Raw genomic sequence first — 23,077 nt, forward strand, 5'->3', positions numbered from 1 at the left:
TTCACAAATTTTTGGGCCAGTCGAATTATTCGCGAATAATTCGCAAATTATTGCCGAATTATTAAAAATATGAAGAAAAAACTTATAATTTTTATTTTTAAATATAAATTATCTTATATTTTATATTTTATACCAATCCGTTTTTTAAGCCGAATTTTTTAACAAATTTAAAAATTAAAAAATAAATTTTATACGTATTATATCCGTACCGAATTTTTACCAAATCCGAATTAACTAACTATGATCCGTCGTCACCTTTTTACCTTTTTAAGCACTAATCTATTAAACTATATGAATCCTCAATAACTTTTGCCACGTGTCAAATTTTTCTTCATCCACACCTGATCCTTCTCTTCCCTGAACCAAACCATGTCTCTTATTAATTTTTGAACCGAACCGCCTCTCTATTCTCTTTTCTGAACCAAGCCTCTTAAGTTCTGAACCAATCCGCCTCTCAATCCTTTCCCTTTTTTTCGTATAGCAAGTAATGTCTCCCCTTCTTCTCCGCGTTGTGCATCGTTCCACCTCCCTCTTCCGACCTAAACACCAAGAGCCCCAAATCCCTAGGGTTTTCGCTCCGGGATAGATACAAATCACTTGCTCCAATCTCTGATTCCGGCCCCTAGATTTTGTGATGGATGGGGTCTCTATCCCTCGGGGTCGCTCTGTGGAAGGGAAAACACCAACCTATGGAGAGAGAGAAACAGAGAGAGATGAATTCGTGAGCTGATAAAGGAGACAACCCAACCTGGTTTCAATGTCCTCCGCAAGCGCCATTACTACAAATTGCTAAAATGTGGTAATGGAAAACATATTAATTAATGGGTTCTAGATGATTATTTTTGACTAGGTTATTTGAAACATAAAGTACGTCCCTTTAGGTTTCATTGGTTTCATATTTGCCGATCAATGTTGAATTTTTCTAGAGATTTCATAAAATAGAAAAGACTTTAAAATTTACTATAATACTCGCAATGAATGTTGGTTCAATGGAGTGTGCTAACACATAGAAAAACAACAACATGAGAAATCAATAAAAAGCAGAGACTGCAAGCCATAGAAGAGGGTACAATTTGTAAGCATCATCTTTATTCTTTGCACCTCATTCTCTTGAGCAGGATGGCAATATCTATCATCAATTACTTGAAATATGCTTCTAAAATTCTTTAAAGATTTCATGTTGGAGTGTGATGTGCAGTTTCCTGTATTTGCATGTGTACAAGATTTCATGTTGGAGTGTGATGTGCAGTTTCCTTTATTTCATGTTGGAGTGTGATGTGCTTTTGTTTGTTTTGATACTGCCTCAGCTGGTTCAGTAAGTATAAGCAAAATACATGTGGCTACATATGAAACTAATCAAATTATACTTCGAGATTATTGGGTAAAAAGTATTTCTCTCCTGTTTGTTTTGGTGAACCAAGTTATATCTCTTTTTAAGGATTGTGCCTTTTTTTCCATTCTTTGTCTAGATAAGTTTTCAACTAAGTTTTTTCCTTTATGACGGGTCTCATTGGAGCTTCTGTATTCTGTTGTAGGTGAAAATTTTATATGATTCCAAACTAATTTGTCAAAAATAGTTTAATATTTCGTGAATAAGTTCTTCCCATCTGGGTATCCGCACAGGTTTGGTAGCATAAACAGATCTGTATTTGCTGCTTTTTAGTGAATGTAGGAGTATTATTTCTTATTGAAAACCATAATCTATTATGCAATGTGAATGAGGTGTACCTGACCTATACCCAAATCCAAGCACTCCAACATTTATCCAGTGCTGCATTGTCTGTGCTGTCAACATAATTAATTTGGATTTGGATTCTTCAGCGTCCAATCCTACGGCATGGGAAATGAGTCCAGTGGTGAGCCCATGATCTCAGGCGACCTCAAGATCAATATCAAGGGGAAGCACCTGATCTTGGTAAATGCCTTGCGTTTTACAAATTTTTGACTTTTGTTTAGTGTTTAATTCTAACTTGATGTGAATATATCAATAATAAATAGGATAGTGGACAAAAACTGATACTTAAAAATTTTATTTTTTTCACTGAAAAATCTAATTTTTGCTTATATGTAAGTTGATTGAGTTGCTTTATATCTTCTTTATTTAGAAATTTGTGTAATGTTAGGATGTACTACTCTTTCTTTTTTGCGGAAAACTGATGAGATAATCTTTAGAATTTTTTATCATTATCTATTTTTGAGTCATGACGAAAAAAAAAATTTTGCACAATAATATCTGCCAGCTGAATCGCGCGGGTTAACTACACCAGTATACATTATTCCTCATAGCTTTGCCACATGGCAATTCCACCTTCGTTCTTACCTTTTCCCCTTTTTTCACTCCATGGCGCTTCGTCTTCCCATCTCCTATCTCCGCTTAATGTTTCGTCTTCTCACTTATTCATTTTCTAATTAATGCATTCATATGCTAATTGTCATATGAACAAATCACTTTCATAAAAAATAAAAAAAATGAGTAAAATAAAATCTATTCATATTCTTTTGTTTTTTCATACGATTTATATTTATTGATATCTCATTGCAACTAAAAAATTTTTAAAATTGTTATTTTATCAATCTTTTATATTTTTTATAGTATTAGCCCGCCGCAATGCACTGGTAACTTCACTAGTGTATCTTTAATTCTCAACTTTGAAAATGATACCATTAAGTACTGAATTTAATTCTTCAAAAAAGACTTATAACAAGCTAAGAAAGAAAAGCGCACACCAAAAAAAAATAAAAAAATAATAAAAAAAAAATTTCTCACATCAGGAAGAAGTAGATGCATACATACATACATGGCTAACACATATATACATGGATAATACATTTTAAATAACAATATGCTAAGTACGCCAACATATTTTCACACGTACATTTATATGTTCACATAGTGGTAGTAGCAGTAGGAAACACTGGAGACGCAGAACAACAACCTATAGCTAAGCACATGCGACTCCGCGACAACCATGGGCTAACGTTTTACATGTCCAGTAACAAGAAGGGCAGCACCTGCAGCTGCATCCCCTACTGCGGCAATCGCGGGACGCCACAGTGGGCGGATCACATTCCTGCCACTGCACTCACCGTATTCCACGCCACTGCCGTCGTTGTTGCTGCTGCTCACGCCTATCCCGTCGCCACCGTGCTTGTCTCGCCTCTCCATATTGAGATACTTTCATATACGAGCACCATGAGAGAGAGCCATGAGAGTGAGATGATCATGATGTTAATAATGAGGATGGGTAAAAGATGATCATGAGAAGCAGCTTACTGATTGGAGTGTCCTCCCCTTTTCAAGAAGCTTCTCCCCCTGCAAATCTGCAATATAGCAAGTCTTTTCTTTTTTTTTTTTGAGAGAGATAGGTAGCATGTTATCCGCTTCGTTTATTTCATTTAGAAATAAACTTAGTTGGAAATATGAATCTACTAGGATTCGAACTTGGGACCTCGGGTACCAACTATCAAACCCTTGGCCACTTGCGCTAGGGACGGTCGGTGCAATATAGCAAGTTAAGATAGACAAACCGAAATGATTGTGCGCGTAAACTTATTTTAAAATGGTAGCATGCATGGTTATCTTGCATGTAAGTGGTTCTACGACTCTCTCGGGTTCGTTCCCTCAGCAATTTTGAAGATTTAATTGATCTCTATGCTCTTATCATGCTGGTTCAAATGCGTCGTTTAAGTAGAACTTTTTAGGAAGCACTAGCAGCCTTTTTTCACATTTTTGTTATCATCCACTCAGTCTATCCTACTGCAGCAAGATATTCAGGGGAACTTAGTTTGTGTTAGCTTCTCGTTACAGCAAAAGCATAAGAACTTTGTTTGCCAAACACACGCTATCTGTCTTCGGAGTAAAGAAGTTCAAAATCCTAAGCCCTAACTTGCACAAAGTGATGAATAGTATTAAATGGTGGTTTAAGGAATCATGACCTCTTAGTCCTTGGTGAAGGTTGTTGAGAATTTATCATGAGAAATTAGTGGGAATGCTAAAAACTGTTAGAAGAGGATCATTAGATGCTGATGGTAATCAAACAAAGAAAAGAGATTTGTTAGTGTGCAGTTAGAGCTGTCACACCCGAATTGTTCTATAACTTGTGGAGCGGTTTCTCTGCAATGTGCGACGTATAACTAGGGCACTTATCTTGTCAACTTGGACTTGAGCATCTTGGACCACAATATCGAAAGACAGCTTCTGCAAATAGCTACAAACAATTAATAACGGGCTAGTTGTGCTTTACGAAGTGATTTAACAACCAAGATCTATATCTTCCTAAGTAGATTAGTGCTTATCTAGTCTAGTACAAAATTATGGACATGGATGCTATGGATAAAGAAGATTCTTGACCTAAAATTTCCCTTTGCATCACCCCTATCAAAGATCATATTCTAGTTGTGAAATGCTATGCACGGTAGAGGATAAGAAGATTCCCAACCTAAAAAATAGAAGTGTTTTTCTTTAATTTTCCCCTCTGCATTCCCCGTATCTAAGATCATATTCTAGAAGGTGTGAACTGCTATGCACTATACATAAGTGCATCAGAAAATCAAAGTTATCTAAGTTGATCAATTCAAGAGTTTTCACATACCTTTTCCTGAAGCTCAGCAATCATATCCATCATCACCTAAGTCTGTATGCATGCACAGCACAAGATTATAAAGTAAAATCTGTAAAGATGCTTTACCATCTTCGCAATTTGGCATAATAAATTTGAACACAATTTGGCATAAAGATGCTTAACTCCTCTTTTTTTTTCGTTAGAAGCCGAGATGCTTCACCCTGTTGCTAAATTCAATTTCTTACTTAATGAAGCGGTAGCATACTACCTTTCTCTCAAAAAAAAAAAAAAAAAAAAAGAACCGTGGGTGCCATTTTAAAGATCTATACTTCTTTCGGTAAGAAGTTTCTCATCCAAATCATGAAATTTTCCCGCTAAACGGGGTAACGTTTGCTAACCTTCTGGGTCGTTGTTTGTGTTAATGCACCATCCAGTTCACTTTCAACTTTGGTTGAGCTCATCAAAGCTCAGCTGTGTGATGTTTAAGCTATAGTTCTGCTCTTAGTGTTGAAGAGCAATTCATCAAGCACTTCTGTAGTGTTGAAGAGCAATTCATCAAGGCACTTCTGTAGTTTCCCCATTCTTTGAATTGAATTTGTCACCTCTTCTTCCTTGTTTTGAGCAAATCTCAGGATTAGATGTGCACATTAATCTTCATCAGTAGGAAATCTCTGTATTATCTTACAATATGTTATCTTTATTTTATTTGGTCTGGTGATTGTGGCTATGTTTCTCATGTTCAGAAGTATTCATTTTGTTCAGAAATATATCTGACATTTGTGTGCATTTATATCTGACATTCGTTAACATCCATGCACCGAAAAGTCAAAAACAAAAAAAAAAAACAATCTTCAATACTGATAAAAGAAGCAAATCTTCAGTACTGCTAAAACATGGGGAGGATAAGGGAATACTTCAATACTGCAAAAACAATCTTTGAACAGGTTTGAGCATCCTGCTTCAATTACTTGTTCAATCGGACCAAAAGGAAAAAAAAAAAAAAGAAAAAGAAACCATCAGTTCATAGCAAATCCAAAAGAGGAAAAGCTATCTTCAAGACGCTCTGACACTTCAAGCAGCAGTCAAAGGGAACAGACGGAATATGTGGTTCAGCACCTGGTAGCTCCCCTGATGTGTCGGCATCAAAATGAACATCTACAGAAGTTAAAAAAAGGGGGAAAAAAAAAAAAAAAAAGCAATTAGGTCCCTCGTCATTAGCATTTGATACATATAGGTTGATAGCAATGACTGCATATACAAAGAAAAGCCTTACATCAAGGTTAATCAAAGATGACTTTGGTGGAGGCGAAAAAAAAAGGGATCACTACAGAAAAGTCAAAAACACAAATAAAACACGGACGCATGCTCGCAAAACAATTGCACATATTACACACACGCACGCACGCACGAGCGCGCACAGCTTTTGAGGGGAGTTAAATTCTTTGCCAATGATGCCAAACAACAAACTATGCGCTTATTTTGTCATTTCATTGAGCTTTTGAATGGAGTTAAACTCTTTGCCAATGATGTCAAACAACGCACGTGTGCAACCATTTTGTCATTTCATTCAATTGGAATTATTGTAGTCAAATTCTTCGCCATGGTCCAAAGGTCCTATCACAATCAATCCAATCCTAGAGCTTCTTTGTTACATAATTACATAATTAACCACTTTCCTCGCAGATTAATAGACCCAGACGTACACTTGATCAATCAAATCACTCTTGAGCAAAACCGTCTTCTTCACAACTTATGAAGATTCAAAAGTTTCTTTTATTTTCCCATCTAACCTAACTTCATCAGCTTTTTTTATTCCTCTTTTACAATAGTTTATCATATTTCTAGTTCATCCAGCTCGTAGAAAAATGAAAAAAACACACAATAGCACAAGGGTCAAATATCTTTTTTCTAGATACTTAGTAATCCTAAAAGAGAACCTCAAAATCAATCTCTCATCTAAAAGCTATGGGGCGTGCCAAATCCATGCTTAAGGAGCAAAAATTCTCCTTCTAATCATAGTAGCAATCAATAAGATCGGATTCAAATCTCAAACAGGCGCATAAGATTTCCCCTAAAAGAACAATTAACTAAGAAAGAAAACCCTAAATTCATAATCCACAAATGACCTCATTCTCTATTTATTAAAAAAGAAAGTAAGACACAAAAAAAAAAAAACCCCCAAAAGAACAGAAGAACACAACACACGGAACCGTAAAACAGGCTCACCACAAGGAAAGCATAGAATGTATAGGAGTAAAGGCACATCAATTAGTCTTTATCTAGTAGGATAAAAGACCATTATCTGATCGGCAATCATCATTTAAACATGATTGAGTGAACACCATATCAAATAGGAAAAGAATAAATAAATCTAACAAGGATATCTTTCTCCGGTTGCTTTAGCACCAAAATAAGTTTAAAGAAGGAAAATAGTGAAGGTAAAAACCATAAATCTGGCTGATGATCTCTTCCTCCATTCTAATTATGCCGGCTTGGCATAAAAGGAAAAGTAAAAGAAAAAAAAAAAAAAAACCCGGGAAAAATCGACAAAAACAAAAACCCCTAGGTCCATTTTCACCACAAGGATCAAACACAAAAGGCACAAGAAATGAAGTGCTATCAATCAATCGAGTAATCTATCTCTTCTCTCTTCTTTCTTACTTAGATTGGGGAGTAGAATATCGAATCGAAGAAAAAATAAAAAGCCAAACTCTAGATGGAACCGAACACAAGAATCGAAAGAAAGAAAGAAACTACTGACCTGGCTGAACATGCTCTTGCTCTGGTGGTTTTCGCCGGCGAGCTGGATGGCGCCGGAGACCGAGAGGAGCAAGCCACACTGGGGGCCACCCTGGGGGTCAGAGTCCTGGCAGCAGTCGACGTTGTAGATGTCGTGGAGCTGGAAGGGGAGGGAGGCTAGCTTGGCGACGATGGCCTGCGCGCCCTGGATCTTGTCGCCCTCGAACGTTAGCATCGACCCTTCCTGGTACAGCTCCCCCAGCGCCGCCCGGTTCCGGTTGAACGTCATGCAGTAGTGCTCTACGAACTCCCGCGCCATCACGTCCGGATCGATCGATCGATCGCTCGCTCGCTCGTCCATTGTTAAGAAGATGTAAATGATCACGATGATCTCTCTCTCTCTCTCTACTCTCGACAGAGAGGGAGAGGGAGAGGAAGAGGCAGAGGCGAACGGAGGAGAGGAGGGGGGCAGCGGCAGCGCTCCTTATGTATGATGATAATAATACATATATATAGGGATATAAATGAGAAACCCTCCAAAGTCGGTGATTAATGGATGTGCTAACCTACTTTCGCCCACCACCCTTTTTTTTGGTGCACCCGGTGTACCATGTTTACTTTAAAATTTTAATTTTAATTTTAATTTAATATAATAGGTATAATATTTTATTATATTTAAAAAATATATGTAAAAAATAATTTTAAATCTTAAATTTTAAATTATTTTTTATATATTTAGTTTTTCGTATCATCATTTAATTGTTGGTTAAAACTAATAATGTATCCAAATATTTTTGATTCGCTAATTCGTCATTAATGAATTGTGTTACAGGCCAGGTTGGAAATACCAACAAAATTCAGACGCTTCTATTTAGTGCTATTCTGTCTAACTGGGGGAAGGTATGTTTCAAAAACTAAATTGCAGTTAATGAGGGAGGTTGCTGACAAAGTTGATACGCATCTTGAGCTTGCTCCTGCCCTCGGAGGTGAGCTCCGAATGCATCTCCGTAGTCATGGCATCCGCGATCCGTCGTAGCTTTCCAATAGGTGTGGCACACTGCTCCTTGAGCTCCCTCACTATTGCCACTACCCTCACCCACCACCCCCAGCTCTGCATTCAGTGCTGCACCACCACCTCAGCCACCGCGCACGCCGTCGCCGTCCTCACCGCCGCCTTTCCCATCTCCTCTGACTAGGGGGAGAAATAAAATATGTAGATTATACTTTGTACTTGAAATAATTGCTATTTTTATTATTATGGTGTGATTTTTTGCTTCCAAATCTTATGTGAGTTTATTTTATTTGATATTTGAAAGTTTTTATGTATGGCAGACTTTTTTGTTGTTTAAAATTATTGAATATAGTTGCTTTCGTTTAATTTTAGCTTCAAGTACTCTAATTTTCTGATTTCTTCTTCTTCTTTTTTTGCTTATATGGCAGTTGATTGAGTTGCTTTATATCTTCTTTATTTAAAAATTTGTGTAATGTTAGGATGTACTACTCTTTTTTTTTTTGCGAAAAACTGATGAGATAATCTTTAGATTTTTTTATCATTATCTATTTTTGAGTCATGACGAAGAAAAAAATTTTGCACAATAATATTTGCTCGCTGCATCGCGCGGGTTACCTACACTAGTTCTATATAATTTGACGTACTGAAAAATTTTAAAAAAAATAATAAAAAAGAAAAAGAAAAAAGAGAGGTATTGATAGCATCTTTAATTAATGATCACGCAAAATTTAAAAATACAAATAAGACCTATGCCTAGCTTGGTAGTTTGGTACCATGGCTATTTTCTCAATTTTGTAAGCACATACTATAAAATTTAATGTGTAATGAAAACAACTTTATTGTTTTTTAACTTATTAGCTCACAATGCATTCCACTAAGAGATAGATGGCCATTTATTTTAAAAAAAAATTTGGAAGCGGAAACAAATTGTTTTCAAGTTTTATTTATTGTTGTTAAGTGAAAAATTATGGATGAAAAAAATTATAAACAATTCGCTATCCACTCTTCCACTTTTTAATATACAAAAATTTTATTTAATAAAGTAAAAAATAAACTTTTTTTTTTTTTTTTTGCATTTATTCATATCAAATTCTCTTACTCAACATAGAAGCTTACAAAACCTTTTAAATATATAAAAATAGACATTTGAAATTTTTATTTGTAAAAATAAACTGATAAAAGCAATAAATCATTTACAGCATTGTACCCTAATTTATATATTTCCTACATCCAAACTTCAAAATATATATAGTATTAAACACTAAAGATAAGATGGATAAATCATTCACCGTATAGAACTAATTTTATAAAGTTCTTAAAAATTTTATTTTTATAATTATAATATTTTCTAAGTGTATTAATAAAAAAAAATTCCACCCATTATGTAAAAATATTGAGGAATAAACCAATATTCCGCCTATAAGGCAAAGGCGAACTCACACAATCGTCACAATCGAAATCCGTAAACACTGTATCTATAAAAAGCTCGAGATTTTTAAATTATGGTTAGCATCAACTATCCAACAGAAAATACTCAAAAAAATGGCACAGCAAAAGGATCTCTGTAACTGCTTTACCTGTCAGACTGGTACATGAATTTTCCTGCAAAGGCAAATGTTTGACAGAAGTAATTCTATTCTGCACAATTTACCCAGCATGAAGGCAGACTGCCTGTTTGATCCCGTTTCTGCTTCTGCTTCCGACGGCAGTAGGATGGCGTAAAGCATTTGACGAACAAAAAGTTTTAAACTTTCTGCTGCGGTGAAAAGCAGAAATGAGATTGTAAAGCACAAAAGCAAGAGCTCTAATTTGAAACTGTAACTCTGCCGTTAAATAGAAGCCAAATAAAGCACTACTCAAACAGCACTGAACCCAAACATAAATCATGTTTAGCCTATAAACCATCTAAACATATATTTCAAATTTAAAGTGCAAAAAGGAGCTACAAGGAACCCTAAAAAAATCTAAATAAATCCTTTCCGTTCGCACGAAACAATGAAAAGACAAAAGCCACTAAGAGCATTCAATCCAACACTCCATCTTAAAACACAGCATCCGAAGCACATTCGCAGCTATTTAAAAGCAAAAAAAAACCATAGAATTAAAGCATTACCATCACGTGTTAACTTTGCGCTTTTCCTATTTTTTAACTTGAAATAAACAATCCCAAAGGATTCAATTGCAATAGCAATTGTGCGACCGAACAAGAATGCGAGAGTACGAAAGAAGGCGCGATATTTTTTTCCTGCTGAAAAAGACAAGTAAATGAAGCTCAGTGCAGATAATCACACTTAAATATCAAATTTAAGGATTGAATTAAGGAGTAATTACTAACCTCAACTGTTTCAAGGATACGGGAACCAAAAGCTAAAGTTTAATATGAATTATTGCCTTCTCTCACTCTTGTAGATTTTCGAAGCCAATTGAAAGCCAACCACCGACAGCGAAGGTAACTCTTCACGAGCTCATTCTTCATTCTTTTTTTTTTAATCTTTTTCTCCTTTTCTTCTTTTTTTGTAGATTTTTTCTGATATATTCGTCTTTTTTTTTGTGGTTTCCATTAAATAATCTGAACACTGGCTTGTTGAAGCTCATCGGCCACAGCGGACAGAAAAAATAGAAAAACGCCGACTAGCCAGATTTCAACCAGCTGCAGAGCCAGACAAAATCAAAAGAAAAAGGAAAAAAAAAAAAGAAAAAGAGAGCAATAAGTCGAATAATTTCTATTCCTCCTCGACAACGTCTTCTGCATTGTGCGGAAGGTCAGCGCAGTCGCAACAAATGTAATCGAAGAAAAAGGTTTCGTCCCAGTACTCCCCATCCTTAATGCACTTCCCGCACTTAACACACCTTTTAATGCAAGATTCACAAGCCCTGCAAAGATCCAACCCTCCTCTACAGCTTTCCCTAGGGCAATCATAGACAAGCCGGCATCTATAGCACTTAGGGCACATCTCGACATCGAGCGGGCGCTCATCGCCACAATCTAAAGAAAAGCGATCGACGTGAAAGAACCACAGCTTTTTTTTAGCATTTGGTTTCTGAAGTTGGTTTACGCCTAGTAATAACTTGATCTGTTCAAACTGTTCCTTTGATATGCGGAAGAGCCGGCCAAGTCTGAGGTGTTTTATTCCGGAAGAACCTGACGATTTAAAAGCTGTCAGGTTGCTGATGAGACCGGGTGTTGTCAGACCCGTACATTCCAGGAGATTCAACTGCATGACAAAATAAGATGCCATTTTTTTTATGACAAGAAATAATGAAAAGAAAAAGAAATACAACAGAATATCAATATACACAACCGACAATTGGTACCCACTCTACTCGACAATTATATAGAGAAAAATAGTTCATAAGCTGCATAAAATCATAATATTAATACCCAAAACCATCCTAACAATAAAAGCTCGCTATGTTTCCCAATCACTGGAGTAAACTGTTAGCTAATATATTGAAGCAATAGATGATGGATTCGCCTGAAAGGGGAGTTTAAGAAAATCAAAGGTCGTCCTTAACATGCTGACAACCAAAATAAAGCTCTTTGGCACCACAAAAATTTGACTGAGAATCAATAGAAAGTAGGAAACTTAACACAAAACCAACTCTACACAAAAGTAAATTACTTGAGCCAATTATAATCGATGCTAGACTTGATCCACCAAATTACACTCAATTTAGCGTACTGAGCCGATGTACATTTCCCCAATGTGTTAGACCACCAATTTACTGGTGGCTCGTTTAGTAACACGATGGGTGAAACAGAGCATTCGAAACGAAAAGTTTGGCCCAGATATGCAAATGCAATGCTCGAACAAATAAACTCCAAAAAACTACATTTTGGTCTAATAGAATAAGCAATATCAAGGCAATCAAGCACATTCAGAGCTCCGGAATATCATTTCCCAATATTTGCAGTGTATCTGCAATAGAACAAAGCATACCATTGTTACCAATCAAAACCAATGCATATTGTCCTTTTTTCTTCTTACTATTGTCCTTTTTCCTTCTTACTCTTGTTGTTTTCTTAGTTGCTTCTTGTCCCAAATAATATAATTTTTGAATATGTGGTATGAAATATACGTCTTTTCCACAGGAAAATTTTTTTTAAAAAAATCCCAGAATAAGTTATAAGATCATTTAATTGTTATGTTATAAAAATAGATAGTGGTTGGAAGCATCAGCTAATCGCTACAGAAAGTTGGATAGCCCAAGATAAACGATGTTGCACAGTAAGCCTTGCATTCTACATGATATTCCCGTAAGATTTCATTAACAGACTTCAATCTAAAATTTACTCATAGAACTTCAGTCCGTACCAACTCTGCACCAATCGGTACATTAATTATCAAAAATTACATGTAAAACATTCAATGTTTTTAAGAGAAAGTAGTCTATAGATATCCAGGTGCACATGGACTTCAAAGTAAATTAAACGATGTTTTAAAACATAATGAAAAGAAATTTAAAAATAAGCAATAAGTAAAGAGAAACACATACAATAAACAACAAGAATAAGAAAACATAAAACAACATACCTAAATACATAGAGTATATAACACATCGAATTCCCAAGTAACTTTTCAAGAACATGTACTAAGAATGAAAAAGACGAATAACCAAATATGATTGTCAAGTTTCCAAGTAGCCCATCACAGAAGTGCCATGCTAAACCGACTTTTATATGCTTAAAATTAATGATAGTAGGCAGGTTGCTCATGTGTGTACTATATCGCACCTATGCCACATGCTGAGCCATCAATGCAAATTGCAGAGTGATAAAGCGACTACACCACATAGGCTGGCGCATATGTGGGTACATGAACAGCATCTTTAGAGATCGTAAATATGTGGTAATTAAAAAAGTCATTTATTTCTCTTACATTGAGCAAGAGCAGATACAGATTAACAAACTTGCTTTGCTGTAACATCAGGGAAAAGCAAAATTACCACCTTGGGTGAAAAAAAAACTACAATCTGAATGTATGAGCAATATATACTCGCATAAAACTCATTTTGCGCTTGTACTTTACGCATGCTTCATAATTAGTGATGACTTCTATGCACGGCATTAACTAATCAAGCAGTAAAATGAATGGCGATATCTCCAAATGAACTGACTAAGATCACAATCAATCAATAAATAATTAGGATGCCTAAGAGAGCTATAAAATTTGCAAACAGAACGAGTTTCATCATGGACAAGTGGTATAGTTTGTGCTGTTAGGCCCAAATTTTAATCATGCCCGACCCGTAAGAAAGGAAGGGGGAAAGATATTCTTAACGATTATTACAGTAGATTATACCTCAAAATAAGAGAAACAATTTCACGAACAATCCAAACCTAAAAATAGCAACGAACTATGGCAATAAGACAGGCGTTCTATGTGATTCCAAAGCATAGCAATGCAAGATACGGAAGAAGCATTATAACCAAACAATAAAGCAACAATTCTCTTCAGCACAGAATAAAAAAAGAAAAGGCATTTCAAAAATACCTTGCTCAGCCGCGGATTAGCCGCAAGCACGCGCTTGAGACCGTCGTCAGTGATCCCTACACATCCAGGCATGCTCAAGCACCGCAAACTGCCTTGGGCCCTCTGCGTCAGCGCAAAGAAAGCATCGTCTGGGATCTTACGATTGAAATCGAGATCTACATGAATGCACCTCCAAAGAAGGGGATCATTTCGAACGGCATAATAAAGAGATTTGCAGACCCTCTCGACCGAAAGGAGATCCTTAACTCCCAGCTTACCAAGAGCATAAAACAGACCCTCATGGGGAACACCCACTTCCGCACTCGTAGCCCCATTTTCGGCTTCACAGCCACCTCTGTAACCGATCTGGGATTCGAATGCCGCATTGCAATAGCAACCGGAGCCATCCAAAGAATTATCTTCAACTACAGCATCACCAACCCGATAATTAACGGCGGGATCGAAAGCGTTTTCCGGATTCATCTCAAAAGGATCGGACGGCAAAAGCTCGACCAAATCGACGAAATCATCCACCCCTCCGAACGACATCGACAACGACGAATTCAGGGGCATCAACTCAACCCCTCCAAAAACCCTAAAATCTAAACCTAAAAATTTCCTTTTTCAACCCAACACAAACTACTTGTTTCTTATTCTTTCTCTCCTGCAAACCCTCGATTTCCGATTGCAATCGAAAAAAAAAAATTTACCAAGCACCGAAAATCTCACTGGATCTCTCGAACATTACCACATCTCAGATTAAATTACATCAATAGCATAAGAATCAAAGAACATGAGAAACTCAAACAAACCCTACAAACCCTAGCGATGCTCCCTCGATACCATCAAGCTCCTAAAATCTCATCAAACTAACAAATAAACAACTCCAGAATCGATCTAAAACAGCAGAAAGAGTAGAAAAGGTAAGGATTTTTTGGTTACCAATTAGAGATAATTACGAAACTTGGATTGAAATCGACCGATCTATTAGGGTTTGATTGGAGGGGAGGAGCTCCCAAACCCTAAAATAGAGGGAGAGGATGGAGAGGAGCCCGCGAAGATCTCTCCTTAGAGAGAGAGAGAGAGACAGAGAGAGAGAGAGGAGGAGGAGGAGGAGGAGAGAGAGATTTTCTTTTATTTTATTTTAGTTTACCAAAATATTTTTTATTTACTAAAATTAGGAAGAGAAGGGGTAAAAATGTCTAGAGACCCTCCAATAATTTATTATTTACAAATAGACTCAATTTGTTTCTCTTGATTGAAGCCCCTCTAACTTTTGATTTTTATTTTTACAAAAAAAGAACTTCAAATACCACCCCAGTATTTCCGCATGTTCTCACTTTAGTATTTTATAATTTAAACCGTATCACTTTAGTATTATGTGATTTTATTTTTTTCTTTTCGTTATCCTCTTTATTAATTTTTTTGTTAAATCAATAAAAAGTTAAAATTATAGAATACTAAAATAAAAATTTCGTAAATCACAGAATATTAAAGTAATTATTTGATAAACTACAGGGGCATTTGAAGTTTTTTTTATATATATTTTAACAGAGAGTTAAATGATAGAACGACGGAAAGAAAAAAACGAAATCACAGAGTACTTGAATCTACATAGTATTAAAGTAAAAAAGTGCTAATCGGGATATTTGAAGTTTTTTATTTTTCTAATTAAATTTGCCAATCAAAATTAGTAATAATTTTATTAAATTTGACTACTCTGTCTATAAATATTGATGCAATTTTTTATTTTTTTATTCAATTAATATAATGATTTCGATAAATGTAACTATTTTGAATGCTTTTAGTTGATTAAACTGAATAGCTGAGAGTTAATGTCGTCATTAATTTTTAACAAATTTTTAATTTATTCCAAAAAAATATAATTTAAATTATTTATAATTAAACGTTAAAGGGAAAGTTAGAGGACCTATTTCAAATTTCTCTATAAGTGAGGGGTCAGGAAAAATTAGAGTGAAGCAGTGGCAACGACACGTGTAAAGCACGAGAGGGGCTTCGGTGGCAACGACACGTGTAAAGCACACCGAGTCCTCTTTAGCCGTTGGATCATCAATCGACGTTGATTACACGATCAAATAAATTCCCCGATTTTGGTTTAAATAATATCTATTCCGTTCGAGCTCTGATTCTTCTGGAACCGTTGGATCATAAATCGACGTTGATTAGATGATATTCTTAGATACTTCAAATCTGGGTCTAAATTCGTGTATCTGTGTTGGGCCGTACTTGGCCCAATGGTTAATTGCACGATTGGTCCTCAACTTATGAGGGCGTGACATTTCGATCCTCAAACTTTAATTTATTCTAATTTCTGACTCAAACTATCAGAATTAATGTAATCAAGTTTCATAATCTAATTTAGTCGACGAAATGATAACGCATCGACACATCTTAATTTTTATTATATCATCAATTACAATAATTACACACCACTTTTACATCAATAATTTATCAATATTAAGCCCTAAGGGTGGCAATTCGGCTCGCTGTTAGTGAGCCAGCTAATGTTCGCCTCAAAATGGGCTTGAAATCGAATCGCTTATTTAAAACAAGCCGAGCACGAACTGAATTTTCCAGCTCGTTTAATAAACGAGTCGAACGTGAGCTGGGTCAGCTTGCTCGTGATCGGCTCGATAACAGTTCAAATACATACATATATATATACATATATATATATATATATATATATATATACACATATATAATATAAATTTTTATTATTTGGTTTTTAGTTTAACCTAAATATAAAGTCCAACTCAATTATAAAAAAAGTCATTTATTTGTAAAGTTTTAACTATTAGATCAAAGACAAATGGATAAGGTCTCATAAATTTATTTTCTATACGTATTTTTCATAATTCTTTTAACTTGTTATTCATGAGCCAGCTCGTGTTTGGACACGAGCTGAATTTTTCGGCTTGATACTTTAATGAGTCAGATTGTATTCAGCTCGTTTATGAAACGAGTCGAATATGAGCTGGCCTCAACTCGCCCGTGTTCGGCTCGTTGACACCCCTAATTTAGCTAACTAAATTGGGTTGTGGAACTTGATTGTTTTAATTTAAAAAGTTCTGCTTAAAGGTTACAACAAGCTAGAGTTTGAGAACCGCAAGTGTTACCTTACCTATAGTTTGAGCCTGTTAGTTAATTCGCGAATTACTGAAAATTCGAACTAAACGGTTTATTTACGAATTTTTTTCAAAGAAAGAGAATTATTCGCGAATTTTTGGGCGAGCCGAATAATTCGCGAATTATTCTTGAATTATTAAAAATTTGAATAAAAAATTTATAATTTTTATGTTTAAATATAGATTATTTTATATATTATATCTTATATTTTATATTTTATACCGAATCCGTTTTTTAAGCCGAATTTTTCAATAAATTTAAAAATTAGAAAATAAATGTTATACGTATTATACCCTTTTAGGCTGCGTTTGGTTGGAGGGATATCCCAGAACAAAGCGGGATATCCCTCCAAACACAATGCATTTTGGAACAATCGGGTTGTTCCCGGCTTAACGGGTTGTTCCAGAAACAACCCGGTAAGCTTGTTCTCCGGAGAACAAGCCGGAACAAGAGATTTGGGCTTTTTTTTCTTTTTTTTTTTCTGGCCTTTTAATTTTTTATACTTTATTTTAATTAATTTCAAATAAATTAAATGAATGCTCAAATTTAATAAATAAATATATTAATATAAATATTATTTTTATGATAATAAATTTTATTATATAATATAAATTAATTAAATTTGATATATATTTTATTTTATTAAGTTTTATCATTTATATATTAATATTTAATTATTTTATTTTATATTAATTATTATATACATAAAATTATTTTTTCATATATTATATATAATTTTTTAACTTGTATGAAATTTATACTTAAATTTTTATGATAATTATTTATACTTAATTTTTATATATAATAATTAAATTAATTAAATTTGATATATATTTTATTTAATAAGTTTTATCATTTATATTTATGATTTAATTATTTTATTTATATTAAGTATTTATACGTAAAGATTTATCATATATATATAATATTATATTATAATATATTATAGTAAAATGTACGTGCAAATGCCCGTAATAATTATTAGAAAAAGTTATAATTTTTTTAAATTATTTTTTAATTTTAGGCATATTTTATATGATTGCCAAATATGTATCCTAAATAAATTTAAAATTAATAAATCACGCTATTAAGAAAGATATGCTTAAATGATAAATAGTTAACAATAATCATCTAATGCAAAAATTACTTTTGAAATTAATAGAAAATAAAATCTGTTAGAAATAAATTTTTGAAATTAAATAGAAAATAAAATCCGTTATCTTTAAAAAATATATATTTTGAAATTAAATAGATAATATCTAAAAAAAATTTTAAATAAAATAGAAAAATATCTTTTATAAGATTTTCACACTCGTAATCTGTTATAGAAAACTTACTTTTGAAATTAAATAAAAAAATTTTATATTTTAGAATTTTCACATCTCTAATCTGTTATAAGAGAACTTACGTATTCATTACTGTTTTTTTTCTATTTTTATTCTTATATTTAAAATTTTCGTACGAAAAGAGGAAATGGGCGCTAATTTTTCCGCCGAAAAATGGGTCTGTCGATCAGACCCAAATTTAAATATACGTGCTTTTATATAAGTATAGATATATATATATATAATTATATATATATATATATAATATATATAATATATATATATATATATATAATTGCATTGAATTTATACTTAAATTTTATGATAATATTTATACTTAAATTTATTATATAATATAAATTAATTAAATTGATATATTTTTTTTTATTAAATCTCTATCATTTATAATTTAATATTTAATTATATATATTTTTTTATTTTATTAAAAATTTATACTAAATTTTTTTTTTTTTTTTTGTTTAATTAATTAAAATTAGAGGATATTGTTAGTACTATACTTTAATTCATTAATATATATGAATAAATTTATAGAAAATAATATACATAAATAATTATACATAAATAAATTATTATATATAATAAAATAAAATATATTATTTTAAATTAGATTCTTACATAAAATATTATATTATAAATTACTATATGAAATAATTTTATAAATAATTTTATATAAAATATACTAATATAAATTAATTATTTTATTTTTAAAAATATATTTAGACGTTGTTCTAGACTTTTTATCCAAACGCTATTAAGGATATCCTCTAGAATATCCTCGAATGCATCCAAACATAAATTCACAATTGTTCTATCTTATACCGAAATATCCCCTGTTCTCGGGAACAACAAAAGTTGTTCTCCAAAATTTAGTTCTCAGTTTTACTGAATTTTTGCCGAATCCAAATTAACTCACCAAACGTGCAATCTACCCTTTTTATTTGTGAGGGAAATAGACTGTTGTTGTTCATTGAGCTTAATTACAGAAATTACGGCTTAGTTTGGTATTACAAAGAAATTGTATTTATATGCAATGAAAAAGTGAAAAAGCTGAATGAAAAAATATTTTTGTTTCCATACGTAATATTATAGAATACTAAAGTTATACTAAAGTGATTATGAAATATTTTTTTTGTAGTTCCACAAAAAGAGAAAAAAGCAAATCCCTACGCACTTTAGTCCCAAATCCCTTTTGCCCAATAGTGCTGGATGGGCCCCAGTATGCAAGGAGGAGATTATAATTCAAAATAAAAGAAAGGCGAAAAACGGCAATTTAGGAGCCGTTTGGTTGCATATAGCTGCAACTGCACTACAGTTATAATTATATATAAATATAAATTTAGTGTTTTGTTTAATATACTTAACTTCAACTGCTGCAGTAGGAACTACAGGAGAAGGTCCAACTACAGTAGTTAGAATTATGCACAAATTGGCCGCAATTCCAACTGTAGCAATTGAAGAGAGTAACTTTAAACAAAATATATGCTGACCTCCTTAATTATTTGTTAAACGAAAATATTTTTTTTCACATTGGAAGTAATTTCACCATCATATATATATATATATATATATATATATATATATATATAATGATAAAATTTTAAAAGTTATTTTTCACGTGCGTGCAACCAAACAATTTTTTTATAGTTGCAGCGCTTTCTACTACATCAAATTAAACAGGATATATAAAGTTACAATTATTGTATTTTTAATTACATGTGTTTTTAACTATACTGTATTTATAATTAATTTTCTCCAATTTCAATTAAATTGGAGAAAATTAATTACGCTAGGAGCTTGACGTAACTTAAACTCAGAACCTCCTGCTTTGATATTATATGAAACAACCGTTGTATTCTAAAAGCTTAACCTGTTCGAGAACGATGTTTATATAACTTTGTATTTAATATAGATTGAGTTGTATCATATCAAATTAAAATTTGGATAACAAAGTATCAGAGCTCACATTAAGTTCTTTACCAACATCCACCATGCAGATGAATAGGAATAAATTACATTCATCTAACTTACACCATTTAGGTGAGCGAAAAATATTAAAACTAGCTCTGAGATGTATCTGGCCATATGGATCTTTGGGGTTTCAATTGGAAATATCAACGGGTTGGATTTGGGTGAATTTTCAAAAAATCCGTATCCGAACCTAACTCCAAATTCGAAATCCGAATCCGACTGGTTTTAAAAATTCATATTCAAACCCGAGCCCGACCAAAAATCTGAAATTCGAACCCAAACCCAAACCCGAAAATCCAAACCTGAAATAATTATTCCTCTTTTCAATATTTCAAAATATATTATATTATATCTAAAATTTTAAAATATAAATTCAAATATAACATCAAGTTTTTATATACATATAATATGTAATTAAAATAAATTCAGGTTCAAGTCGGGTTCGGGTTTGGGTTCAGGTTCGAATTCGGGCTGGGTACAGTCAAAATTAATATCCGAATTCATATCCGTCAGATTTTTATTTTTCATATCCATATTCAAAATCATATCCGTTTAGTACCAGATAAATCTACTCCCGATTCGAATTCGGATAAAGTTTTGAACCTCCGTATCCGTTGAGATCCCTAGTTTCAGTACCTTTTGATCCCATCCCACACCTTTTTAAGGATTCATTTAATATTCTATTTAAGATGATGACCAAGGACATGAAATGAAGCAACAATAAATGGAGCGAAGTTTACAAAGTTAACCCTAATAATCCATGTTAATAACAAAACAAAACCCTTCTCCTACAAATATGCAAATAATCTAAAAGATGAAACCAAACAAAATAACCCAAAATACAAATGAATATGAACACAAAATATAGGACAAAACAACCCTAAATTTTCAAAGTTTGTCTCTTCTTGTAATTAAAGATTTGTATTGTGAGTTGTGAGTACCTCTTTGTGATCTTCTCCACATGTATTTTGTGGATAAATCCAACTTGTTTGTATCCCAAGTGATATCACCCCCTTTTTTTTTCTTTTCTTTTTTTTTTCTTTTTTTGCTTCTCCCCCATTCTCAAAAATTCTTATCATATCACAACTTCATAAAATGGTTGAGAAGATCATGTGGATGGAAACTTTTCATGTACACAAGTTTTTAACTCTTCATGGCAATGTATGGACCATGCAAATTGCAATTATGTGTATTTTAGTCAAAATAAAACTATTCGAAAAAGCACCAAAATTATATATTTATTTGCTTTTATCTAAGCTTTAATTTGCTTCTCAAATTTCCCCCATGGTGATTCAAAGTTTCAAACTTTCCAAAATACTTTTACTTTAGTCTTTGTTCTCATTTACTAGTAGTAAAGAATAACTATTTTTCTGTAGCTGTCGTATTATATATATATATATATTTGTGTACCATATATTTTATAAATCTACACTCCCCCAGATAAAAGATACGACGCTAAGATGGTGTTCTCCCTGAGATGCATTGAAACGCAGCAGTTGACTGGACATCTAGGCATAAAGCACTGTTTCGATGCGAGCTACGAGAGCACTACCAAATCGAGGCAAATTCTGAATACTAATACCTAAATATTAACATATTAAATATAGATTTTTTTAAAAAAAAAGGCTCTAGAAAGGTATTACAAATTATGTTACAATCAAAATGGCTTTTCTGTATATGAGTTTATTTTTTTTAAAAAAAAATAATTACTTTAGAAGCTTCAATAGAAGATTTTGTTTTCTTTTGGCAGGGCCAAAAGCTATTTGGCCAAAAGCTATTTTGCTTTTAGTAATGTTTCAATATTTCTATCATAAGGAGCAAAGAAAAGTGCTCCATTATCCAGCTTAAAAAAAAAAAAAAAAAATCACTTCTACTTTTTGAGTGTCCCATACTCCCATGTGCTTCTCTTCTCTCCTTAACACTCCTCACATTACCACATGTGCAAAACCATGCTCTCTTGTAGTTTCTCTCTTGTGCTTTTCTTTTTTCTTTTTTTTTTTTTTTTTTCCCCACCATTCTCTCTTTTTTTATTTTTTATTTTTTTGCTAAATTACACTTGTAGTTTTCTAGGCTGTAAAAGCTGTGACACTTTGGTCATTAGTTTCCAAGTTTTAGTTTGTTATAATTTTTTATTTAAATTATTTAAACTTACTGTAATCAAATCCCACAACTTAGATTAGTTGGTTAAAAGTTAGCGTTCCGCTGATGTGAAAATAATATGGTAATATCATAATTGATGTCACAACAGCAATTAAAATATCATATCTTTTTCAAATTAGCGACACGTTAATATTTAATCAACGAAATAAAATTATTAATCTCGATTGTAATAATTTTTAAAAAATAAATTATAAATTATAATAAATCAAAATTTGAAAACTAAAATATCATGCACCTAGTTTCTTTTTTTCTTTTTTCTTTTTTTGAGAGAGAAAGATAGCATGCTACCCGCTTCGTTTATTTCATTTAGAAATAAACTTAGCTGGAAATGTGAATCAACTAGGATTCGAACTTGGGTCTCGGATACCAACCACCAAATTCTTTGCCACTTGCACTTGGGACGGTCGGTGTTTCTATTTTTTACTTCTCCTCATTCTTTACAAATAATTTTGTGTTCACCGAACCGACTGTCCCTAGTACAAGTGGCAAAGAACTTGATGACTGTTATCTGAGATTCCAAGTTCGAATACTAATTGATTCGAACTTGGGTCTCGGATATCGACCACCAAGTCCTTTGCCACTTGCACTAGGGACGGTCGGTGTTTCTATTTTTTACTTCCCTCATTCTTTACAAATAATTTTGTGTTCACCGAACCGACTGTCCCT

The 23,077-nt window shown here is 33.1% G+C and overlaps 3 protein-coding genes across 8 annotated transcripts; 1 reads left to right on the forward strand and 2 right to left on the reverse strand.

Annotated features, from left to right (window-relative positions):
* On the forward strand, window positions 404-8,485 carry LOC109725654. Of its 2 annotated transcripts, none has more exons than XR_002220309.1 (3): window positions 404-799; window positions 1,822-1,915; window positions 2,995-3,298. XR_002220309.1 is itself a non-coding variant. In XM_020254919.1 (3 exons), the coding sequence occupies exons 1-3, from the start codon at window positions 795-797 to the stop codon at window positions 8,335-8,337; spliced, it is 303 nt and encodes a 100-aa protein (XP_020110508.1). In that variant the 5' UTR covers window positions 404-794; the 3' UTR covers window positions 8,338-8,485. The 2 variants fall into 2 exon arrangements, 1 of the variants encoding a protein (XP_020110508.1); XM_020254919.1 differs by lacking the exon at window positions 2,995-3,298 and adding an exon at window positions 8,134-8,485.
* On the reverse strand, window positions 5,388-7,790 carry LOC109725652 (nuclear transport factor 2-like). The gene is made up of 2 exons (XM_020254918.1): window positions 7,324-7,790; window positions 5,388-5,717 (listed from the first exon to the last, which is right to left on the reverse strand). Exons 1-2 carry the CDS (start codon window positions 7,660-7,662, stop codon window positions 5,634-5,636), a joined length of 423 nt encoding a protein of 140 aa, XP_020110507.1. The 5' UTR covers window positions 7,663-7,790; the 3' UTR covers window positions 5,388-5,633.
* Window positions 9,790-14,923, reverse strand: LOC109725651 (F-box protein SKIP14-like). Of its 5 annotated transcripts, none has more exons than XR_002220306.1 (4): window positions 13,809-14,923; window positions 10,649-11,528; window positions 10,427-10,561; window positions 9,790-10,066 (listed from the first exon to the last, which is right to left on the reverse strand). XR_002220306.1 is itself a non-coding variant. In XM_020254917.1 (2 exons), exons 1-2 carry the CDS (start codon window positions 14,358-14,360, stop codon window positions 11,037-11,039), a joined length of 1,044 nt encoding a protein of 347 aa, XP_020110506.1. In that variant the 5' UTR covers window positions 14,361-14,923; the 3' UTR covers window positions 10,648-11,036. The 5 variants fall into 5 exon arrangements, 1 of the variants encoding a protein (XP_020110506.1); XR_002220307.1 differs by having other exon boundaries at window positions 9,790-10,069; XR_002220308.1 differs by lacking the exon at window positions 9,790-10,066 and having other exon boundaries at window positions 10,181-10,558.

The sequence above is a fragment of the Ananas comosus genome, linkage group 20 (assembly GCF_001540865.1).
Source record: "Ananas comosus cultivar F153 linkage group 20, ASM154086v1, whole genome shotgun sequence".
Classification (NCBI taxonomy): domain Eukaryota; kingdom Viridiplantae; phylum Streptophyta; class Magnoliopsida; order Poales; family Bromeliaceae; genus Ananas; species Ananas comosus.